The sequence below is a fragment of the Nesoenas mayeri genome, assembly GCF_963082525.1.
Source record: "Nesoenas mayeri genome assembly, chromosome: 8".
Classification (NCBI taxonomy): Eukaryota; Metazoa; Chordata; class Aves; order Columbiformes; family Columbidae; genus Nesoenas; species Nesoenas mayeri.
Genome location: NC_137554.1, coordinates 31657957 through 31677675, shown reverse-complemented (window position 1 = coordinate 31677675; position 19719 = coordinate 31657957). Strand labels below are relative to the sequence as shown.

At 53.1% G+C, this 19719-nt stretch overlaps 1 protein-coding gene across 4 annotated transcripts in view; it reads left to right on the top strand.

Annotated features, from left to right (window-relative positions):
• The window catches only part of ERI3 (ERI1 exoribonuclease family member 3), a 134788-nt gene that overhangs the window by 97810 nt on the left and 17259 nt on the right, over positions 1 to 19719 (top strand). The window contains exon 8 of one of the 4 annotated variants that reach the window (XM_080348588.1): positions 9091 to 9238. The exons of the other annotated variants lie outside the window; for them this stretch is intronic. Coding sequence (XP_080204714.1) covers positions 9091 to 9140 — 50 coding nt within the window. The 3' untranslated portion in view covers positions 9141 to 9238. Of the gene's footprint in view, positions 1 to 9090; positions 9239 to 19719 lie in introns of those variants that run through there. 4 annotated transcript variants of the gene reach the window in all.

The following is a 19719-nucleotide window of genomic DNA, read 5'->3' as shown; positions in this document are numbered from 1 at the left end:
TCATGATCCCTCAGCCTGCCTGAAGATAAACACCTGAGACTACCATGCACAGTGGCAGAGCTTCGTGTTTCGCTTAGCTCCTCCACACCAGGGATCAAAGTGATACGAGGATGGAGACCTGGCCCGGGACACTGAGGCCATGTGTCTGCCTGCTGCTTAAGGCTGGGGGCACAGAGCTGGAGCAGCAGCTCAGATTTACTGAGCTGTAGGCAGGGCTGTAACTCAGGGCTGTAACTCAGGGCTGCATCTCTCCTGCCTGTCGTGTGTCTGTGTGGGGCGCTGGATCATCTCTTGGAGACCAGTAGTCAGGTGTTCCCTCTGACTCCCAGCCCTTCATCCACGGTGACTTGTGAGCATTAAAGTTTGAAAGGAGGTAAGATTTACTTGGAAAAGTCACCAGCTACCTGGGCCTTGAGGAAGCTGTTTAATATCGTTTCAAGACTTTAACCATTAAACTCTCCAATCAATCCAAGTTAAGGAGATGAATTATTTAAAGCTCACCAGCTTTTAATTAGCAAGCTCCTTTTGAACTATGGATCTGGTTGCATTATTGACAGAGGTAGCATTAAAATTTGCTTCCTTGCCTGGGAGCAGATTTGCCTTGCTTGTGTGCTATGTTGAGAGGATCACGGGGAGGGAGCGGGGACTGCAGGAGCTGTGTGTGTGTGTTCTGCTCTGGGGACTTGGGGCTTTCCTAGGGTCTCCTGGGGGATACAGGGTTGGGTTTTGCCTCGTCTTCCCTCATTTTGTTTATGCACAGGTGTCTCTGCCTGATGGAGTTCAGAGAGATGCTGTTCACATCCCTTCCCAGTCCAATCCTTTAGGAGAGTTTAGCCCCGGGCGATGCTGGTGTCTGGAAACGTGCCTTGCCTGGTGTTTTGTGAGGGCACCACCCTCATGGACTCCTGGTCTCTTCATTTCCCAGCCTGCTGGCTTTTCAGGTCCTAATCATGGATCAAGCGTTGGCTCTAGTGACAGCCCAAGGGGTCCCCAGGCCAGGGGCCAAGGAGGGGCTTCTCACTGCAGAGATAGGCTGGACTGGCATCCTTTGGTCCAGCTCTGCTGTCTCATCCTGGAGCAAGTGCCGTTCCTATACAGCCTTGTCCCCTCCTAGATCAGCCACTGGGACTGGGACAATTGCTGATGGTCACACTGTGACCTGAGCAGTCCATACCACTCTCCTTCTTCATGCTCTCGACTACTCTTGCTCCAGGGCTGCGAGAAGCCACCCCTTTCCCTGCCCGGTGCTGCCCTCCCTTTCCCTCCCTGCTGAAAGGAGCCTGAGGTGGGTGTAACCAGGGTCAGCCTCTGATTTTCGTGGCCGTTGTGGGTTGCTGATGTCCAAAAGTCTGCAAACCAAAGGCAACACGTTCACCAGCCACAGGGGTTTCATGAGCACCGTGCTGTGCAGCAGAGCCTCCGCACGGCCCCTATCCTGACAGCATGGGGAGCATTCCAGGCTGTTTCACACAGTCCTGTGAAACCTCTGCTTGCTTATGCAGGGACGTGCAACATGGATATTTCCCTTCAAATCTGACAGAAAAATTGCAGTGGATGGCCCCTTGTTTTTGCAAACAATTTGCAAGGAATTTTGCTGTCTCGCCTGATCGGTTGTGTATTGCTTTGTTTTCAAATCACTCTCTGATTCACTGGCTCAGCAGATATCAGCTCCAAATCCCTGCACTTGACATGCTCTGGGACCAGTTCCGCTCCATGCTTCATCCTTTCCTTTGTCTTGTTCAAAATCCAGGGAGTTCAGGGCACTCGACACCCTGCACGGCCGAGGCCAAATTCTGGATGGGAACTTCACCTTCCTCAGATCACAGTGGTGTCCCAAACCACATCCCCGTGACATACAGTGGGTCATACCCAGCAGCAAGGCGAGCAGGGCTCGCGTTCTAGCTTTCGTCTGGTTTCTACTCACGAGCAAGTGAACTGCACGTCTTGTCGAGGGCTTAGAAAAGTGTTTTGTGTCATTAAACACACCAAAGTGTCTTTGCATACACTGAAATACAGCTGCCTTGGGGTGGGACGGGTGCAGGTCTGGTGCAGTTTTCTTGGGAGGGGAAAGGTAAAGGAAGGGGGGAAATGTCAGTATTTGAGCTTGCTGAGAAGTGCCAGACAGAATAAGGAGGTAGGAAAGTCCTGTTCCAGAGAATGAGGGTGCAGGAAATCTGTGGAAGATGGGATGGGTGCAAAGGGGGAGAGAAACCTCTTCCTTCCTTCCTCCCTTCCTCCCTTCCTCCCTTCCTCCCTTCCTCCCTTCCTCCCTTCCTCCCTTCCTCCCTTCCTCCCTTCCTCCCTTCCTCCCTTCCTCCCTTCCTCCCTTCCTCCCTTCCTCCCTTCCTCCCTTCCTTCCTCCATTCCTCCCTTCCCTCCTCCCTTCCCTCCTCCCTTCCCTCCTCTCTTCCTTCCTCCCTTCCTTCCTCCCTTCCTTCCTCCCTCCCTTCCTTCTTTCCTTCCTCCCTCCCTCCCTTCCTTCTTTTCTCCCTTCCTTCTTTCCTTCCTCCCTCCCTCCCTCCCTTCTTTCCTCCCTTCCTTCCTCCCTCCCTTCCTCCCTCCCTCCCTTCCTCCCTTCCTTCCTCCCTCCCTTCCTCTCTTCCTTCCTCCCTCCCTCCCTTCCTCCCTCCCTTCCTCCCTTCCTTCCTTCCTTCCTTCCTTCCTTCCTCCCTCCCTCCCTCCCTCCCTCCCTCCCTCCCTCCCTCCCTCCCTCCCTCCCTTCCTCCCTCCCTCCCTTCCTTCCCTTGGGTTGGTATTTCAGCTCTAAGGATTCCCTCTGTGCTGAATGTGGCTCTGAGGACCAGAGAGGACTCTTTTCTGCATCTTCCATCTCTCCTCAAACGTGCGTTAAACGTGCATCAGCTCTAGCAGGGGCTGTAGGATCTTGGAGTGAAGAACTTCTTTTTGTGTGGCGTTTTCTTGGCCCTCAACAAAATGAAGTTGAGTCTTGCCAAGAAGTTACTCATCTAACGGACTTGTGCACGTTGCAGTTGTTAAAACATGTGTTTGAGGTGCTGCTTGCCAAAAGAGAGCTGCAGCTTGTAATGGGGTCTTGTCTCTGTCGCACAAAGCCCGGTGCTCATGGGCTCCACGCCAGCAGAGCCGTGTTCTTGCATTGGGGTCTCTCCACTGAGTCTCAGAAACTGATGTAAATCAGAAGGATTAAAATCCCAGGCTTTAGTTGTGATTTAGATGCGGCAGCAGGGCACCTGGATCCAGTAATTGATTTTTTTTCTATCATCTTTTGCATTTCTTGTTTTGTTTTGTTTTCATCGGTTTCCCTGAAAAAGGTCAAGTTTTAGTGATCAGTACCTATTTAACTAAGTGCAGCTTTCCCTACCACCACCCGATTATTAAATCTGGTTATTCTTTTATTCACTGAATATCCTGTATTTGCTACATTTATTTTGATCCATTATGTAATATAATATGCCTTTAGTCTTAGTTTTTAGATATTTGTTACATTAGAAAAAAAGGTGAATAACTATTTGTTATTAAGGAGGTGGTGATGAAATTATTACTCATTGTTTGAGTTGTGATGCTGTTGGATGAAAATCAGAATGCCATGCTGAACTACCTCAGCAGTAATTTGAATTGTTTTTATTAGTAAAATCCTGTTTGCACTGCATATACTCAATACAGAAGGGAAACTAGATTTCAGAATAGTTTTTAGTTGCAAACACCTGGTGCATGAAGCCAAAGCGAGAAGCGATGGGTGAGTTGAAGGAGCGTTTCTTGAAACCACCTTTCAAGGTTTTAGAAGTAGCACATCTCATGCTCTCCCAGGTTAGTTTGTTGGTTTTCTCTGATTAGGGAAAATATAAGAGGCACACCTTATGGTTTTTAGCCCTTTTTTGTTTCTCAGCTCTGAATGAGCCAGTTATTGAACTGAAAATACACTGGAAAAAGGAAGAAGGTTCCAAATCTGCAGAAGTAGCTGCTGCTGGGAAAGTTAGTTTGTGATTTGTCATCTCTCCTTCCACCTCCAGTGCATTGACTGTCTTGAAAACGTCATGTTACCCCTTGCTACTGGTCTTTTTTTAATCTAATTGAATTTAATTGATTCTTTAAAGTTTAGACTTTAGCATGCAGATTATTATGCTTTTCAGTTTAGTTCTCAATGCCTGGTTTGTTTGTTTGTTTGCTTCTTTTTCGGGTGAAGAGGGCAGCCAGGCTGCTGTGCCTCTTGCTAACGAACCCGCAGCACCCATCCCAGGCGACCAGGAGATCTGGTCCCGTATTAGCACCCATCTCAACACGATGCCCTTGCTGGGCTGTTTTATCCCAGCTGTTGTAATCCCGTGAGCTTCCTAACGCGGGTTCACCGCCACCCCCATGCCCGTGGTCCCTGTGCTGTGCTCCCCCATGGACAAACCCTATGGGCAGGTCAGTGGCCCATGCGGTGAGCAGCCCCGCAAGCCACCCTGCCTTCCCAGCCCCATCTCCCTCTTTTCATTTACTGATTGGAAATCTTGGAAGGTTAGGGTGTGATATTGTTCCTGATCCAGAGCATTAATTAGGCCTCGGAAAGAAGAAGAGGAATTGCGTGTTTTTTAACAGCGAGGTTAATGGGATGCTCGCAGAGTAGACAGTTTTAATGAGCTTCAACTCGATGTGCAGTGAGTTTACTCTTTGTGTTAAAAGGGTCACACTGCAGTAGTTTGATGTGGATTGTCTCCTGGCCCCCAGTGTCATAGGTGAGCGGCTGTCAGAGTCCAGTCAGAGCGCATTTACTTAGTGACACGATTCTAATTAACTACCGCGAGCTGCCACCGCGGCGGGGAGCCGGGCCAGCGCCTGCCGGGGGTGACTCCTGCCCGCCGGAGCCGTCCCCCTCCCCGCACCGCTCTGCCTGCTCGGTCCCGGGCTGCTCTCCGCGCTGACATTGAGGAGAGGGCGGCGAGGGCCGCGCTCGCCGAGCGTGGTGGCAGGGGACAGGCCACCCGCCCTCACGGGTGCCTTTGGCTGTCAGCGTGGCTCTCCCCCCGGGAGCTCAGCGGGGGCTGATGAGGCTTCGCCTTGCCCTGTAAGGTGCTGGGAGCTTTTGGTCCTGGAAGCCTGTGGTTCTGGCAGCTTGCTGGCTTTCTTTCAGCCTCCTCTCATTCTTGCCTGTTTTCCCTTTCCCCTTTTTTGTTTCGCTGGCTCTCCCAGGGGTGCAGGGAAGCCTGCAGCCCCCAGCACCTGTGTGATCCGTGGTCTCCCTTGGTGTCCCCCTGCCTCCGCTGCAGTGGGGAAGGGGTAACAAGGGGACAGTGACAGCGTTCTGTGAAACTCCCTTTCATTCTTTTGACCACTTTTTAATCTGATCCCAAGTGGCCCTGGCTGGCAGAGCCAGTCTCACCCTCCCCATCCCTCCCAGGGAACGGGAGAAGCCTTGGAGAGGGACCTTGCAGTCACCCAGAGCTGGCACACCCCGTTCTTCTTTGGCTCTTCGTTTCTCAGCAGCAGTGGCACCCAGCTGGTGCTGTGCCTGGGGACAGTGCCGTTTGCACCGCACTGTCTTTTTGCCCATGGATGCCAAGAGCAAGAGCAGAGCACAGGGCTGCCTCGGGGCCGCTGCCCCGCGCACAGCGGACCCAGCCCAAGGCAGAAGGGGAAAGACTCCAAGTTAAATAATTAAAAGAGACTTAAGTAAAAATCAACAGAAATGTCATCAAATGAGCAGTGTCATTTTGAATTAGCACTTGTAAAGGTCAGGCGGATCCAGAACAGGTGGAACGGCTGCGTGCCGGGTGTCGCGGCCAGGCAGCGTGTCCCCGCACCCAGGAAGGAGGGTGCAGGGACCGATCAGCCACTCCGGGCACCCCAGACCGTGGGGACAGGGCAGCAGGCAGGGGACAAGGGGTGCTGTCACAGGTACGGGCCATGCATCCTGAGGAGGGGTGGGGAGGAAGGGGTGGCCGGTTAGAGGACACACGTCTGTCAGAGTCCAGTCAGAGCACATTAACGTGGTGACATGATTCTAATTAACTACCGTGAGAGGTGTCACAGCTGGAAAAGCAGTGAGCGGAGACGAGCTTTTAAAAAAAGAAAAAAGCAATGTGACAGTCTTTTTTTTCCTCTTTCTTTTTCTTTTCTTTTCCCTTTTTTTTTTTTTTACTCTTGTATGCTCTCTCCCCTCCATGTGGGAGTGGATCTAAAGATAATTAGGATGTCTGGCTGCCTGGGAACCTGAGCCGGGGCTCTTTTGCTTTCAGTCATTTAAGTTTTCGACATCTCTCTGAAGGGACTTGGTGGCGCAGTGGATTACTGCGCGCCAGAGTGACAGAACACTCTTCTAATCGTAAACCCTTTTTAGAAAGGATTCTGCTCTCCCTTTTTCCCCAGGAGCAGCGGAGGGTATGTTCTGATCACTGCAGCTCTGTTCCCATACATGCTACAATGGGAAACTCAAGGTCTTTCAGCTGTTTCCTGCAGTTAACAAAAGAGGCACAGAAGAAAGAAAGGAAGGATGATTGAGTGTTTATGTTGACTGCAGTCACCCCTCCGTCCTACCCTGCCCAAAGTCGGTTGTGCACCCACTGGGGTGGGGACACGCGCGCCCACCCAACCCTGCTCCATCCAACCCTGCTCCATCCCGGGGGTGTGATGGGTTCTTCACACCTTGCCCCTCACCTGAGGGCTCCTGGTCCCCAAAGAGAGTGGCCTTTGGAGGGGGGGGTGAGATGCGCTGCAGAGCTTTGGCTGCCTGAGAAGAGTCAAGGTGCTGCTTGCGCTCCTCCCGGCCCCAGGGCAGGCAGCGGCGGTGCCCATTTGGTTGGGGTGTTTGCAGCACCAGTGGCAGGCTGAAGGTTTAAGAGGGATTTTGGATTGTCTGCTGTTCGCAGTGCCGCGGTGCCTGGGGGGCCCAGCTGCAGATTGGAGTAGGTGCATCTCAGGCACCAGACATGGCTGTTCCCCAGAAGGACAGCACTGGTGTTGTCCTGGAGCAGACCTTCAGCATGGCTGCTGCTATAGTGCCCTTCCACTGGCTTCTGCTTTTAGACTGTCTCTCTTGGGAAGAAGAGCAGATCTGGACCAGGGAATCAGTGCACCCTCAGTAAGTTTGCAGATGACACCAAGTTGGGTGGGAGTGTTGATCTGCTTGAGGGTAGTAGGGCCATACAGAGGGATCTGGACTGGCAGGATTGTTGGGCCAAGGCAAATTGTATGAGGTTCAACAAGGCCAAGTGCTGGGTGCTGCACTTGGGTCACAACAGCCCCAGGCAGCACAACAGGCTCGGGGAAGAGTGGCTTGAAAGCTGCCAGACAGAAAAGGATCTGGGGGTGCTGGTGACAGCACCATGTGCCAGGGTGGCCAAAAAGGCCACCAGCATCCTGGCTTGTATCAGGAATAGTGTGGCCAGCAGGACCAGGGCAGTGACCGTTCCCCTGTACTGGGCACTGGTGAGATTCCACCTCGAATCTTATGTTCAGTTTTGGGCTCCTCACTACAGGAAAGACATTGAGGTGCTGGAGAGAGTTCAGAGAAGGGCAACGAAGCTGGTGAGGGGTCTGGAGAACACATCTTATGAGGAGTGGCTGCGGGAACTGCGGCTGTTTAGCCTGGAGAAAAGGAGCCTGAGGGGAGACTATCGCTGTCTACACCTGAAAGGAGGTTGTAGTGAGGTGGGTGTCAATCTCTTTTCCCAGGTAACAAGTGATGAGACAAGAGGAAATGGCTTCAAGTTGCACCAGGAGAGGTTTAGGTTGGATATTAGGAAAAATTCCTTTGCAGAAAGAGTTGTCAGGCATTGGAACAGGCTGCCCAGGGAAGTGCTTGAGTCACCATCCCTGGAGGTGTTTAAAAGACATGTAGATGTGGCTCTTGGGGACATGATTTAGTGGTGGAGTTGGCAGTATTAGGTTAACAGTTTGACTCGATGATCTTAAAGGTCTCTTCCAACATAAATGGTTCTGTGAATCTGTTATGTGTGCTCCATCTTACCGATCGGCCATTCCCAAACCCAGGATCATGCAGACATGAACTAATCTGTACTATAGAGACCCTTGCACTGCCTTGGAGCCATCCCACTGTTGGATATATGTCCTGTCACTGAGTCTTGCAAAATATTCCCCCCCACACTGTTGAAACAACCCTTGCACTGTTGTGCTGGGCAGGTAAAACATCATTGCTAGCACTTGCTCTCCAGCCCCTCTAACAAGCAGCGCTTCCCATGCACCATGAGGCATCCTCCAACACAGTGAGACAAGTGTTACGTGAGAGGCCTTAGAAGAACATTAACTTTCTAGAGAGCTTTTTTTGTAGAAAGTAGCGACGTAAAACACCGAGTGACGTTTCGATTTTCCCATGGATTCTTTTGGTGCCTTGGTGTCTCTGCGATGCGTCCCAGACGAGGCTAAATGGTAGTGCGTCCTCCCTGACCTGTGAGGATGGGAAGAGTTTCCTGTTAATGAACATAAACATCTTAATTGAGAGCACGGATTGCCTGCCCTGCTGTACAGCAAACTCCGGTAGAAGGTGTCTTGTAACATCATGCTGTCCTGCAACAGCAATGTGTCCTCAAACCTGCCCTTCTGCACCTGCATCCCTGGGGACCACAAGGATGCTGCTGTCCCTTTCAGGTTTGCCTTTGTCCCCAGGGGTCGGGCACCCACGTTATCCCAGCTCCCTGGGCAGTGCAGGGCTGGTGGCTGTGAGCACCATGGTCCCCTCTGCAAGGAGAGGCTTCTGCCCAAGTTTTACTGAAGCGCAGCTTTTAACAAGAGTGGTGGCAGAGGTATGGAGGGAAGGCCGTGTCAGTGAGGGATGCCGGGTTTACAGCTGCCCTGCTTCACCTAATGAGAAACGATGGCAAGGTGCAGGAGGGGAAGGGGTAGCAGCCAGCAGGAGAGACTCCACCGCAATTTAACAAGTTTGCATTCCCCCGAGTTCCCTGACAAGACCCCCCTCTAAGTCTGTACAGGAATTCATAAGAATAGGATAATTAGGATGTTTCAAAGCTGCGACCCTCAGAGGAGTCCTTGGATTAATCTGTTTTTTCCCTTAAAGACATCTGTAACTACAATCTTTGTTTCTCTCCTCTTCTTCCCCCCCCTCTTTCTTTTCCCCCCTTGTCTGTCTCTGTATCTCCTGTCAAACCGTTGCAGACGTAAATGACAAAGAAATCAGAAAGAGAGATCAATGCAGTCCAAATTAGCACTTGGAGATAGACTGTGCTGGAGATGTCAGAGCCTGACCCTGGTTGATCTGCCAGCCTCCGCCGGTGATATTATGCAAATTGCATCCATCTGGCAGAGCCCAGTGAAGGACTAATGGGGCAGGGAGGGGGCTGTGGCCAGGCGCCTTTGGGAAGGGGAGAGACATGGGGGTCTTTGGGGAGGGGGCCCGTGATCGGCGGGGGAGATAAGGTACCGCATTGGCTTCATTTGTGCTTCTGGGCGGATTAAAAACCAAACTCCAGATAAGAGATAACCAAACTTCATTTCTCTTTTTATTTTATTCCTTATTGCTGGCCCCACACAACCTAGTACCAAAAAGAAGGGGAAAAAAAAGAGATGGTTCTTGGCGCTCTTGTTTCCTGCACGTCATTACCACTGATGGCAGTTTGAGGGGAGAGATAAAGTCGGGGAAAGAAAGCAAAAAAAAAGCTAGCTGCTTAAAAGACTGCTGTAATAGGAGCATGGATAATAGAAATCTCAAATTACGGTGATCGCCTTGTTAAGAAGTTTGAAAATACGGCCAGATTGTCTTTAATGAGAGAAATATGGCTGTTAGTTAGTGAAGGAGGAGGGAATGGACCTTGTTTCAAGATCTATAGCTCGCCCATCAAAGAGGCACCGGCTGTTTCATTTCAAAATCCTGCTTCTCTGCCTGATATTAAAAATAGTTGTTAAAGGCTTTGACTAGCAAGACGATTCTCTTTGGCTTCCTACTCTCTCTCCACCTCCCCTGAAAGACTTCGCTAAGAGAGAACTTCTGCCTTAAAAAACGGCCAAGCAAAGAAAGTGTTGGGCTGTGGGGTGATGCTGCCCTCGGCTCCCCAGGATGTCCGTGGGCCTCAGGCTGAGCATCACCAGTGCCATGGCCGTCCCTGCAACGTGGTACCACCCTCCCCCTGACAGCCCCGACCCGGGCACGGCGTAACAGGGGCTCTTTTGGCATCCAGAGCCCCATTAAGCATCATGGTGCTGCTTTCCTTCACTCGCCCCGCTGCCCAGGAAGGACTGAGGCTGCGGGGAAGGGCTCTGACAGAAGCCGGGTCTGGCAGCCGCCCGCCGGCCTCCACGTCGTGTTCAGAGCTAAGGGGCACCTCAGCGCTGAGGGGCTCTGACCCGTAACTCCCGCCTCGCCACACTGACAGTCCCCTCTGTGTCCTCCCCTGAAATCAAAGGATCGCGTTAATTGGTTTAAGGATCGCTGCCCTGCGTCCTGAGTGGCCTGTTTAAGATAATGAACTTGGAGTGTGTTAATAGCTGCTATAACTCAGCGGAGGATGCAGGCATGAGGCCTGGATGGGGAAGATGCTGCTGGGTGGGGAAGGTGGGCACTGAACCATCAAAAATCTGTCCGGTGCTTTTTTTCCCCTGTCCTTACACAGATCGGTGTAATTCCCCGGCTCCCAAGTTGCTAATGTGTTGAAAGCCCAGGACAAGGGGTTCTGGCTGGAAGGGAGGGCTGCGCCAGCCAAACTGCTGCCCTTTCCCAGTGTGGCCTCGCTCGCTTTGTGGGTCTGCAGTGGGATCAGAGGGGATCTGCTCTCCTTTTCGTCCTCCATAGCATGGGGTTCTTCCCAAAGCCGCAGCTGCCACTGCATGGGCTGATCCTGACTGTGCCATTAACTGCCCAAGCTCCGGCTGTGTTCCCTCTGTCCCCAAGAGTCCTGAGCAATCCTGCTCCAGCTTGGAAGCTGGGTTCTTCATACCCAGCGAGAGTCTGAGCAGCCTGGGCCCTGAACTGGGTGCTGCCCGTGTGCAGGACCAGGAGGGGAGGCAGGAGGAGAGGGTCATGGTCATTGCCAGTGGTGATCCCACTGGTCCACATGTCTGGGACTGAGCTGCTGTGTCCAGTGCCATGGTCTGACTTATCTGCCCTGTGTGCTCGGAGGTCTCTGAGGGAAAGGCATGAATCAGGGGCTTGAGAGCTCTGGTTTTGGCCAGGTAGTGGACCAGAGATGCAGTGCAATCATGGGCCTGGGCTATTGAGCTGGGTGGAGCATCCCACCTCGTTCCCCTTGGTCTTTAACTATAGAAAAACCCCTACCTGGTGACGCAATGCAAAACCCCGCAATGATGGAGAACACCCAGCAGCCCTGGCTAAGTTTTCCTGCTGTAGTTAGCCTTGCTGTTAATTACATGTAGACCTGTAATGTGCAGGGGGCCTGGGCATGCATGCCATAGAGTCATAGGATGCCCTGAGTTGGAAAGGACCCACAAGGATCATGGAGTCCAACTGTTGTCCTTGCAAAGGACAACCCCAAAATTCACATCATGTGTCTGAGGGCGTTTTCCAATGGCTTCTTGAATATTGTCCCCAGCGGGCAGGGGACCCGTGCCCCTGCACTGCCGCCCCGGGACCCTTCCTGGGGGCTCTGTGTGTGGGGTGAGCCCCTGGCGGGCAGCACGCTGCCCCTGGTTCTGCAGAGCGCACAGCAGCAGCATCGTGCTCAGAAACCCACCCCAGTCACCAGCTGCAGCTCCGCGGGGCCAGTGGCCCAGAGCACAGTGCACCCGGGATGGGTACTCTATGTGTCCTGCCTGTGTGGTTTTGACCAAAACCTGGCGATTTGGCTTTATTTGCATGCCCAGGGGACTCAGGGCTTGGCAGCGGGGCCATCTCCAGTACCCACAAAGCCCTCTGCTAGTGTTCTCCCCCTCCAGAAGTACATGTATAACAGCCAAGAGAGGCAGAGAGGAAGCAGAAAAGAGAGGCAACGGCTTTGCCTCTGCGCTCCCATCCAGAGCAGTCTCCTAATGAGAAGAATATGGCTGCTAGTTAGCAGAGGGGTGTGTCCTGTAGGCTAAAATGAGATAGTTACACTGCACTGATTGAAGGTTGAGGTTAGAGGGCAGCACAATTATGTTCAGGAGATTCAAGGGCTCTGTTTGATGCGGCAGTTCTAAGCTCCCAGCCAGTGTCAGTAGTTTAGCTCAGGGTTTCTTTTTTTTTTTTTGTGGGCTAAAGACAGGAAGGATAAAAACTATGGGAATGAGTTGTTACTATTATTATAAAGTGGTGTGAGTTTTTTTTTTTTAAACCATCAGTTCACCCCCCTTTTGCTTAACTGTTTCCTGATCATTATTTTTTAAGCTGCTTGGAAGAGAAGAAGAGAGCATCCCCTTCCCCCCGGAGTGCGGCTCTGAATTTTCTCCCAGACAAGGAAGGTGATTTTTTTTGTGCCTATGCTTCGGCTCAGTTCTCTGACTTCGGATCAGGAAAGCAATTAGCAGTTCAAATTATGCCAAGGCCGAATTCTTTGTCTCAGAATCGCAGGTTAAGAGTTGCAAAAGAACCTTAATTGCCTGGTGCTGAACTAGGTATTTTTTTCTGAGAGCGTTTCCAGTGCTTAGGGCTGTTTATGGAGGAGTCTCTTGTGTTTGAAAAGCCCTGCGGTGGCACTGCCTTTTCCCAGAGCCTGCGGGAGTGTCCAGGCGCCGCACCAGTGCCCAGCACCGCAGCAGTGCCAGTGTCCAGGCGCCGCACCAGTGCCCAGCACCGCAGCAGCGTCAGTGTCCAGGTGCCGCACCAGTGCCCAGCACCGCAGCAGCGTCAGTGTCCAGGCGCCGCACCAGCGCCCAGCACCGCAGCAGCGTCAGTGTGCAGGCGCCGCACCAGTGCCCAGCACCGCAGCAGTGTCAGTGTCCAGGTGCCGCACCAGTGCCCAGCACCGCAGCAGCGTCAGTGTCCAGGTGCCGCACCAGTGCCCAGCACCGCAGCAGTGTCAGTGTCCAGACGCTGCACCAGTGCCCAGCACCGCAGCAGTACCAGTGTCCAGGCACCGCACCAGTGCCCAGCACCGCAGCAGTGCCAGTGTCTAGGCGCCACACCAGTGCCCAGCACCACAGCAGCGTCCCCGGCCTCTCAGCCTCTCTCCCCCACCAGCCAGCTTCTGCCTTGCAGGTGACCATGCATCCTCTCATCCATCCCATGACAATCTTGGTCGCTGTCACCCATCTTGCCCAGGTGGCCAAGAAGGCCAATGGTATCCTGTCCTGTATCAAAAATAGCATGGTTAGCAGGACAAGGGCAGTGATCCTTCCCCTGTACTCTGCATTGGTGAGGCCACACCTGGAGTATCATGTTCAGTTCTGGGCCCCTCAGTTCGGGAAAGACATTGAAGTGCTGGAGCGGGTCCAGAGAAGAGCAACAAGACTGGTGAAGGGACTTGAACACAAGCCCTATGGGGAGAGGCTGAGGGAGCTGGGCTTGTTTAGTCTGGAGAAGAGGAGGCTTAGAGGTGAGCTCATCACTCTCTAGAACTACCTGAAGGGCAGTTCTAGCCAGGTGGGGATTGGGCTCTTCTCCCAGGCAGTCAGCAACAGGACAAGGGGCCATGGGCTTCAACTCTGCCAGGGGAAATTTAGGCTGGATATTAGAAAGAAATTCTTTACAGAGAGAGTGATCAGGCATTGGAACGGCTGCCCAGGGAGGTGCTGGACTCGCCGTCCCTGGAGGTTTTCAAAGTGAGGTTGGACATGGCACTTAGTGCCATGATCTAGTAAACAGACTAGAGTTGGACCAAGGGTTGGACTCGATGATCTCTGAGGTCTTTTCCAACCCAGTCGATTCTGTGATTCTGTGGTCTCCACTGCCCTGTCCTCTAACCCATCTGTAGCTCTGGATGCAGCCTTCCTTCACCCTCCATGTGCTGCCCATGCTGCAGTGAGTCTGAAAATGTCTTTCCAGGATGAGTTGCCCATCAGCAGGGACATGCAGGGTGTGCTGGCATCCCCGGCCTGTGCAGAGCCAGGTGTTCACCCAATGGGCCAGAGCCCAGTAGGTGCAGGGCCCATGATGCCCTCAGTCCCTGCTGCCACCATGGCTGGGTTGCCCAAGGGACACCGCATCAGTGGGGACAGATGTGTCCCTGGAATCCTGGCTCGTCCCTGTACTGCACGTTTGGCACAGCATCACATCCCACCACCATGGTCCCCTGTCATCCCCGCTGCAATTAGGGGTTGATGGATTGTTCCTGGGCCAGGTCTTGGTACAGCCCCCCGAAGGGGACGTGGCACGTGTGGCAGCGGGCAGGGCCCTGCTGGGCTGCGCCGTCAAACAACAATTTCTAATCTTGATTGGAGAGGAGGGCAGCGGGCTGGGGGAGAGGAATCGGAGATAAATGTTAGCTCATTTCTTAAGTAATTAGTTACCTCCTCATCCCCATGTTGTAATTGTGAACAAGCTGTAATGTTTAATTAGTGTGTAAATGAAACCCCAATTTCATAATGGCTGTGGTGACAGCGCTAAGTGAGACAGGCACAGAAGGGGCCGCATTGTTTCAGCGGGAGATGAAGCTGTCGCCCGGCAAGCCGAGCATCTCTGGGAGAAAATGGAAATGATAAACGAAGTGAGGCTAATTAGCAAAATCATACAGGCCCCACTGATGGTTCTCATCAAGGGGAGGTAATGAAGCAGGCGGGCCGAGCTGAGGGGGGATTAATTGGAGCTGATTCCTGCACACATACAGGCACCGTGGAGCAGCCAACGCAGGGGCGCAAACTTTCCTGCTTTGCTTCTCTCGTCCTTCCCTGGGTACCCAGCTGTGGGTAGAGCCCTGGGAGCTGCGAACAGCCCTGGGAGCTGCTCCTGGAGCAGGCAGGATGGCCTTGGCTTTTGGGCATCTGGGCACCCACTCCATGGAAAGCTCATTGCAAAGGCTCTGAAACACCAGAGAGCTGCTGCAGGGCTGGTTTGTAGCCCAAGGGGGATTATAACCCTCCATTAACTCCTTTCAGGTCCCTTCTTGCTTCACTGTATTGTGAGCATAGATGTTTGGAGAGTAAATAAAGCACCTCTGTGTGGTGGGTGCTGGGGAAGGGGTGAATCCCCCTACTCACCCCCAGGCAGGGGTCTCTGCAGCCCGGTGAGGCGGCTGAGCCGGAGCTCGCTGCAGCTGGGGAACCCGGGGCATGGTGGAGCTGAACTTTATCCTTCCGAGCTGCGTGACAAATGCCATTTCTACAGCTGCTGGCGCACGAGCCTGGTCACGTTGCATTATTTACTGACATTTCAGGAAGCGTGTGGACCAACCCCGCTCCCGGTGTGCTCAGCCTCAGCTGCCCCATCCTTGCCGTGGATGGGGACTGGCTGCCTGCGGGCCAGGCTGCCCCCTAACCTGCTCTTTACCTGCTGCCAACTCACCCTGCTAATATCAGGAGCAAGCAAAAGCCTTGCCAAGCAGAAGAGAGGACAGCAATACTGTCTGTCTGGACTCGCATCTGTCTATCCAAATTGGTTGTTCCTAGCGGTAGCAGCCCTGGACATGGAGCTGCAGGAGAATGAGCAGGTCTTTCTTGTGTCTCAGCCTCCTTTTCTGCCAAAAAATGGCAGAATGAGCTGTCTGCATGGGAAATGCCAGTGCCTGGGATGTCCAGCACCTGCCCAGAGTCACCACATCCCTCCCTTGTGGCATCTCCGAGCCCCCCACTGCTGCTCCTGCTGAGTAATGAGAGATTCCCTGGGCCTCCGGGGGCTCTAAAGAGGGGCTGAGCAATATTATTTATTCAGTTGTTTACAGAAGCGTTTGATCGGGAATAGTTCTTCACTGCCAGCCTGTTGTGTATTATTCATTGCAATAATCTCTGCAGATTGTGATAAACTGTAACTGCGGCGGGGCAGCGCGTATCTGGGCTGTAGTGCCACCGCCGCCTGCACCAGCCTCTAAAATATCGGCAGCTGCAATCATAAATCTCAATTTACAAGTGGGACTATTGCACGGGGAGTTATAGTTATACTAATGATTACTTCTCTGTCTTATTTTTCATGTTGCAACGGAGTAATAAATTTTTAAGAACAGGCTGGGCAAAGCGTTAGCGAAGCCTGCGTGTCCTCTCGCCAGGCTGTCGGCAGAGAGCGGCGTTCCCTGTCTCCCGTGGGCATCTCACTGCTGGGGCGCCCACCCCATTTCTCAAGGGGGTGATGCAAAGGGACTTTGTGTCCCCACATTGGGAGGGATGTGGTAGAAACTCCCTGCAGGCTTGGCGGAGCAGCAGGTGGGAACATGGCTTCAGGGTCAGCTCTGATGTTTGCTGTCCTAGAGAAAAGACTTCAGCCCCCCTGCATCAGTTTCCCTGCTGGGAATGGGGGCTGAGACCCCCCACTCTGTCCCTAGACTGGTCTTTCTCAGTCAGACTCAGGATATCCTGGGATCGGTGGGGACAAGAGATGGGGATTTGATGGCCAAGAGTGGAGCTGGCATTTGAGGAGTGTACCCTGTCCCTGGAGCTCACCAATCTCCCAACCCTTGGGCTTTCCCAGGTACCAAGAGGTGGAAGCTGCCTTTTTGCAGGGCATGGAAATGGGGTGATGGCTTGGATGGCCTCACCTGGAGGAAAGCCCCCCCTTCCTGGGGAACAGCAAAAGTCAGCAGGGAAGGCTCTGGCTAGAGGAACCCAAACTCTGCTCCCATCCCCATCTCTGATCTCACGAGCATCCCTCCTGGAGGAGCCCCCATGGGGACACCCCCCAAAGACCAAGTCTCTTCCCCAGGAGGCAGCAGTGGGACACAGGGTTCAGTGAGCATTTCCTGAGTGTTTATCACAGCTCCGAGGTCTGTGATGTGAGCCCTCTGATGGATGCCTCCATTCACAGACTTGACATTATGATGTACAGGGAGCCTAGAGACATATAGATTTTCAAAGTGGCCACTTTGAGCATAATTATAAATATCCAGCCTCTTTGCATAGTGAATTGCTGCCAGGAAAAGAAGGGCCCCAGGAGGGCTGAAATTCTGGCATCTGTGCTTTCTTGAGAAAGGAACCTTGGTGGAAGTTCCTCACCCATTTCAGGGTACCAGGAAGGGGGATGGGTATTACAGGACAATGCCTTTCCTGTCCCATTGCTCCCTGACAGCTCTTCCCCCCTTCCCTGCGGTGCTGGCAGTGTCTCTGCCCAGGGGACAAATCCCAGGCACTGTCTAGGGCCCTCTCCTCCCCTGCCTGTCTGCGCCAGCACACTGCAACCTGATTTTAACCACTTCTGAGTGGCTGGCTCGCCTTCCAGATCACGGCACAGAGCACCAGGGGCATCGGGGAGCTGGGAGCAGGTGCTCCTGGTCTCTGTGCCCAATGCATGGCCCAGGGACACAGAGGAGGAGAGATCTTCCCCTAGGTCATGGCCACCTCATCTCCTTCTACTTGCCTTTGGAGCATCCCAGCCCACACAGGGCTTGGGCTCAGCATAGAAGGACTAGTTTTAATGTGGGCAGAAGAAGATCCCTCCAGCAGGATGGGTGCTGGATGCAGATCCAGCAGCTGAGACCTGGGCACAGTCAGGAGCACACTGCATGCCCCCTTGGCCCCCTCCTAGAAAAAAGGCAGCTGTCCTGGAGGAAACCCTTTGGAAGTCCGTTTATTGTGCTTTTCTCTTGTGGTGGTGTGGATGGTGTCAGAGCATCACTGCTTCCCTCTCCATGCTGGAGCTGGACTCAATGTGCCCCAGGAGGGTGTCTGTGTGGGCAGCAGTGTGTCTGTGTGTCTGTCTCTGTGCATGAGCTCAAACAGACATGGGACATCACCTTCCCCAGCCTGGGACTGGGGCACTCTGAAATATTGCAGGGAAAAACTAAGGGGCTATGTGAGGATTTGTGTTCTGTTTGCGAGCAGAGTCTGGAGGAGAGAAGGTCAAAGAAGAAAATTGGAGCTGAATTGAAATCAATGGCGGGTAGAGATTAGAGCGGAGCCCCAATTAACTGCAACGAGCTGAGGGGAGGCTGGGGGAGGGCTCCAGCTCTTCAGGTTAGGACCCCCCAGCAGACCCCAGTTCTGCTCCATGGAGATGTGAATGCTGCAGCTGACCCAGCCAAACAGGCACCATGGCTGGGGGCCTGAGGTGAGGACATTGAGCCAAGGATGTTTCTGGTGGGCAAGGGCTGGAGTAGCCAGAAGCTGTGGATGGCAGTAGGAGACTTAAGTGGTTTGAGAGTTGGATTTAATCCCGTTCCCTCCTTCCTTCCCTGCACTGCCGGCCAGGCTCAGTCTTTCCATCCCCATCCCAGCTCTTTGTCCTCATTTCCTTGTCCCGGTCCCTTCCCCCATTTATCTGGTGTCATCTCAGCTCCCCTCACCACCAGCCCCACCAGCTCCCCGTCACTGTTTCCTCCTGCTTCACCTGCCCCCTGACTCCAGCTCTTGTTGGCCCAGGTGTTCCAATGAAGCAGTTTCCTCCTTCTCTCTTCCTGGGGAAGTCATTGGGTGCCCAGAAAGTCAGGTCCCGGCTCCCCACGCAGGTGCCTGGAGCGGGTGCTGGGGGGGCTGCAGCAGCTGGGAGCGGGGGACTGGCCCAGGGCTGGGGTCCGCACACGTGTGGCCGCCCAGGGCCACAGGCAGGGCTGGCTTTGCCCAAAGTTGGCAAGATTCCCATGGGAAATCCAAAACACCCTTTGGCCACAAAAATCACCTTCCCAACAGACTTGAAGGCTTTGTTCCAAAACATCTGGGCATGCACAAAAAAAAAAAACAAACCCAAACAAGAAGTAGCTGGAATTCAAGGAAAATAACGACATTTTTTTCATTCTTGTTGATGCCATTGTATTTCACGATTCGGGCTGGAATTTTCTGGGAAAAAAAGCTCAGCGTGAGTCAGACATCCAGCATGGAATATCTCAGCTGAATCGCTAAACTGGGGGGAAAATCAGGGTAGGTTGTGTCAGAGCAAAGGGGACCCACCAGCCCCTTTTTTTCCCCCAACACAGATTCCCCCCACGAGCTCCTGGGTCTGAGGCAGCTGGGATCCTGGTTCCTGTGGCCCTGGGCCTGTGGGGATCAGGCTTTGCTCTCTCTGGCAGTCCTGTGCACTGCAGCATGTTGCACATCACCCAAGGAACGTTAATTAACATTGCTGGAAGATCTTAGGGAAGGTGCAATTTGAATGATCTGGCACTGCAGTCATTCAGATGCTGAGTTAATTCAATCCTTGCACACAGTGCTCCTACAGATTGTTGGCTTTAAACAAACAGCAGTGACAGATTTGTTGCTGCGGAAATGTGGTCATTAAGTCGGGAGCGCGTGTTTGACCTGAAAGCGATTGAGTGATGGATGCAAGTCATTTTAAAGCTGCAGCAGCCGAAAGGATGCGCCTTTTGGAGAGCAATCTTGCATCTGAGGAGTGTAAATAATTTAAACAAACAAGTAAAGTAAGGTGAAAGCACTACCTTTGGCCGCTCTATTGTATTACATTGCTAAATGCAAAGCGGGGCAGTGCTGCCGGCTCTGTAGCAAGGAGAGCTCCTCTGCACATCACTGACATGAAGAGGTGCAAGGTGCCAGCTTTGGGGCTGTCCCCGGGGATAAATACTTCCAGCTGAGCTCGTATCACTTCATAGTCACCTGTGGGAGTTCTCCAAGTGTGGTGGGCAGTGTGAGTGCCGTGGGATCCCCCAGGAACTGGGACCAAAGCGGCTCGGTGGAGGTCACCCCCGTGATCTGGTGCCCTGCGGTGTGGGACTGTCTCACTCCGACCTCTCGCATCAAGCCAATATTCCCTTGGTTTTCAGATGCCCAGGTCTGTTTGTCTGGTCCAAGAAGGGCGCTTTGGGCAAACAGGAGCTCAGGACACCGTTG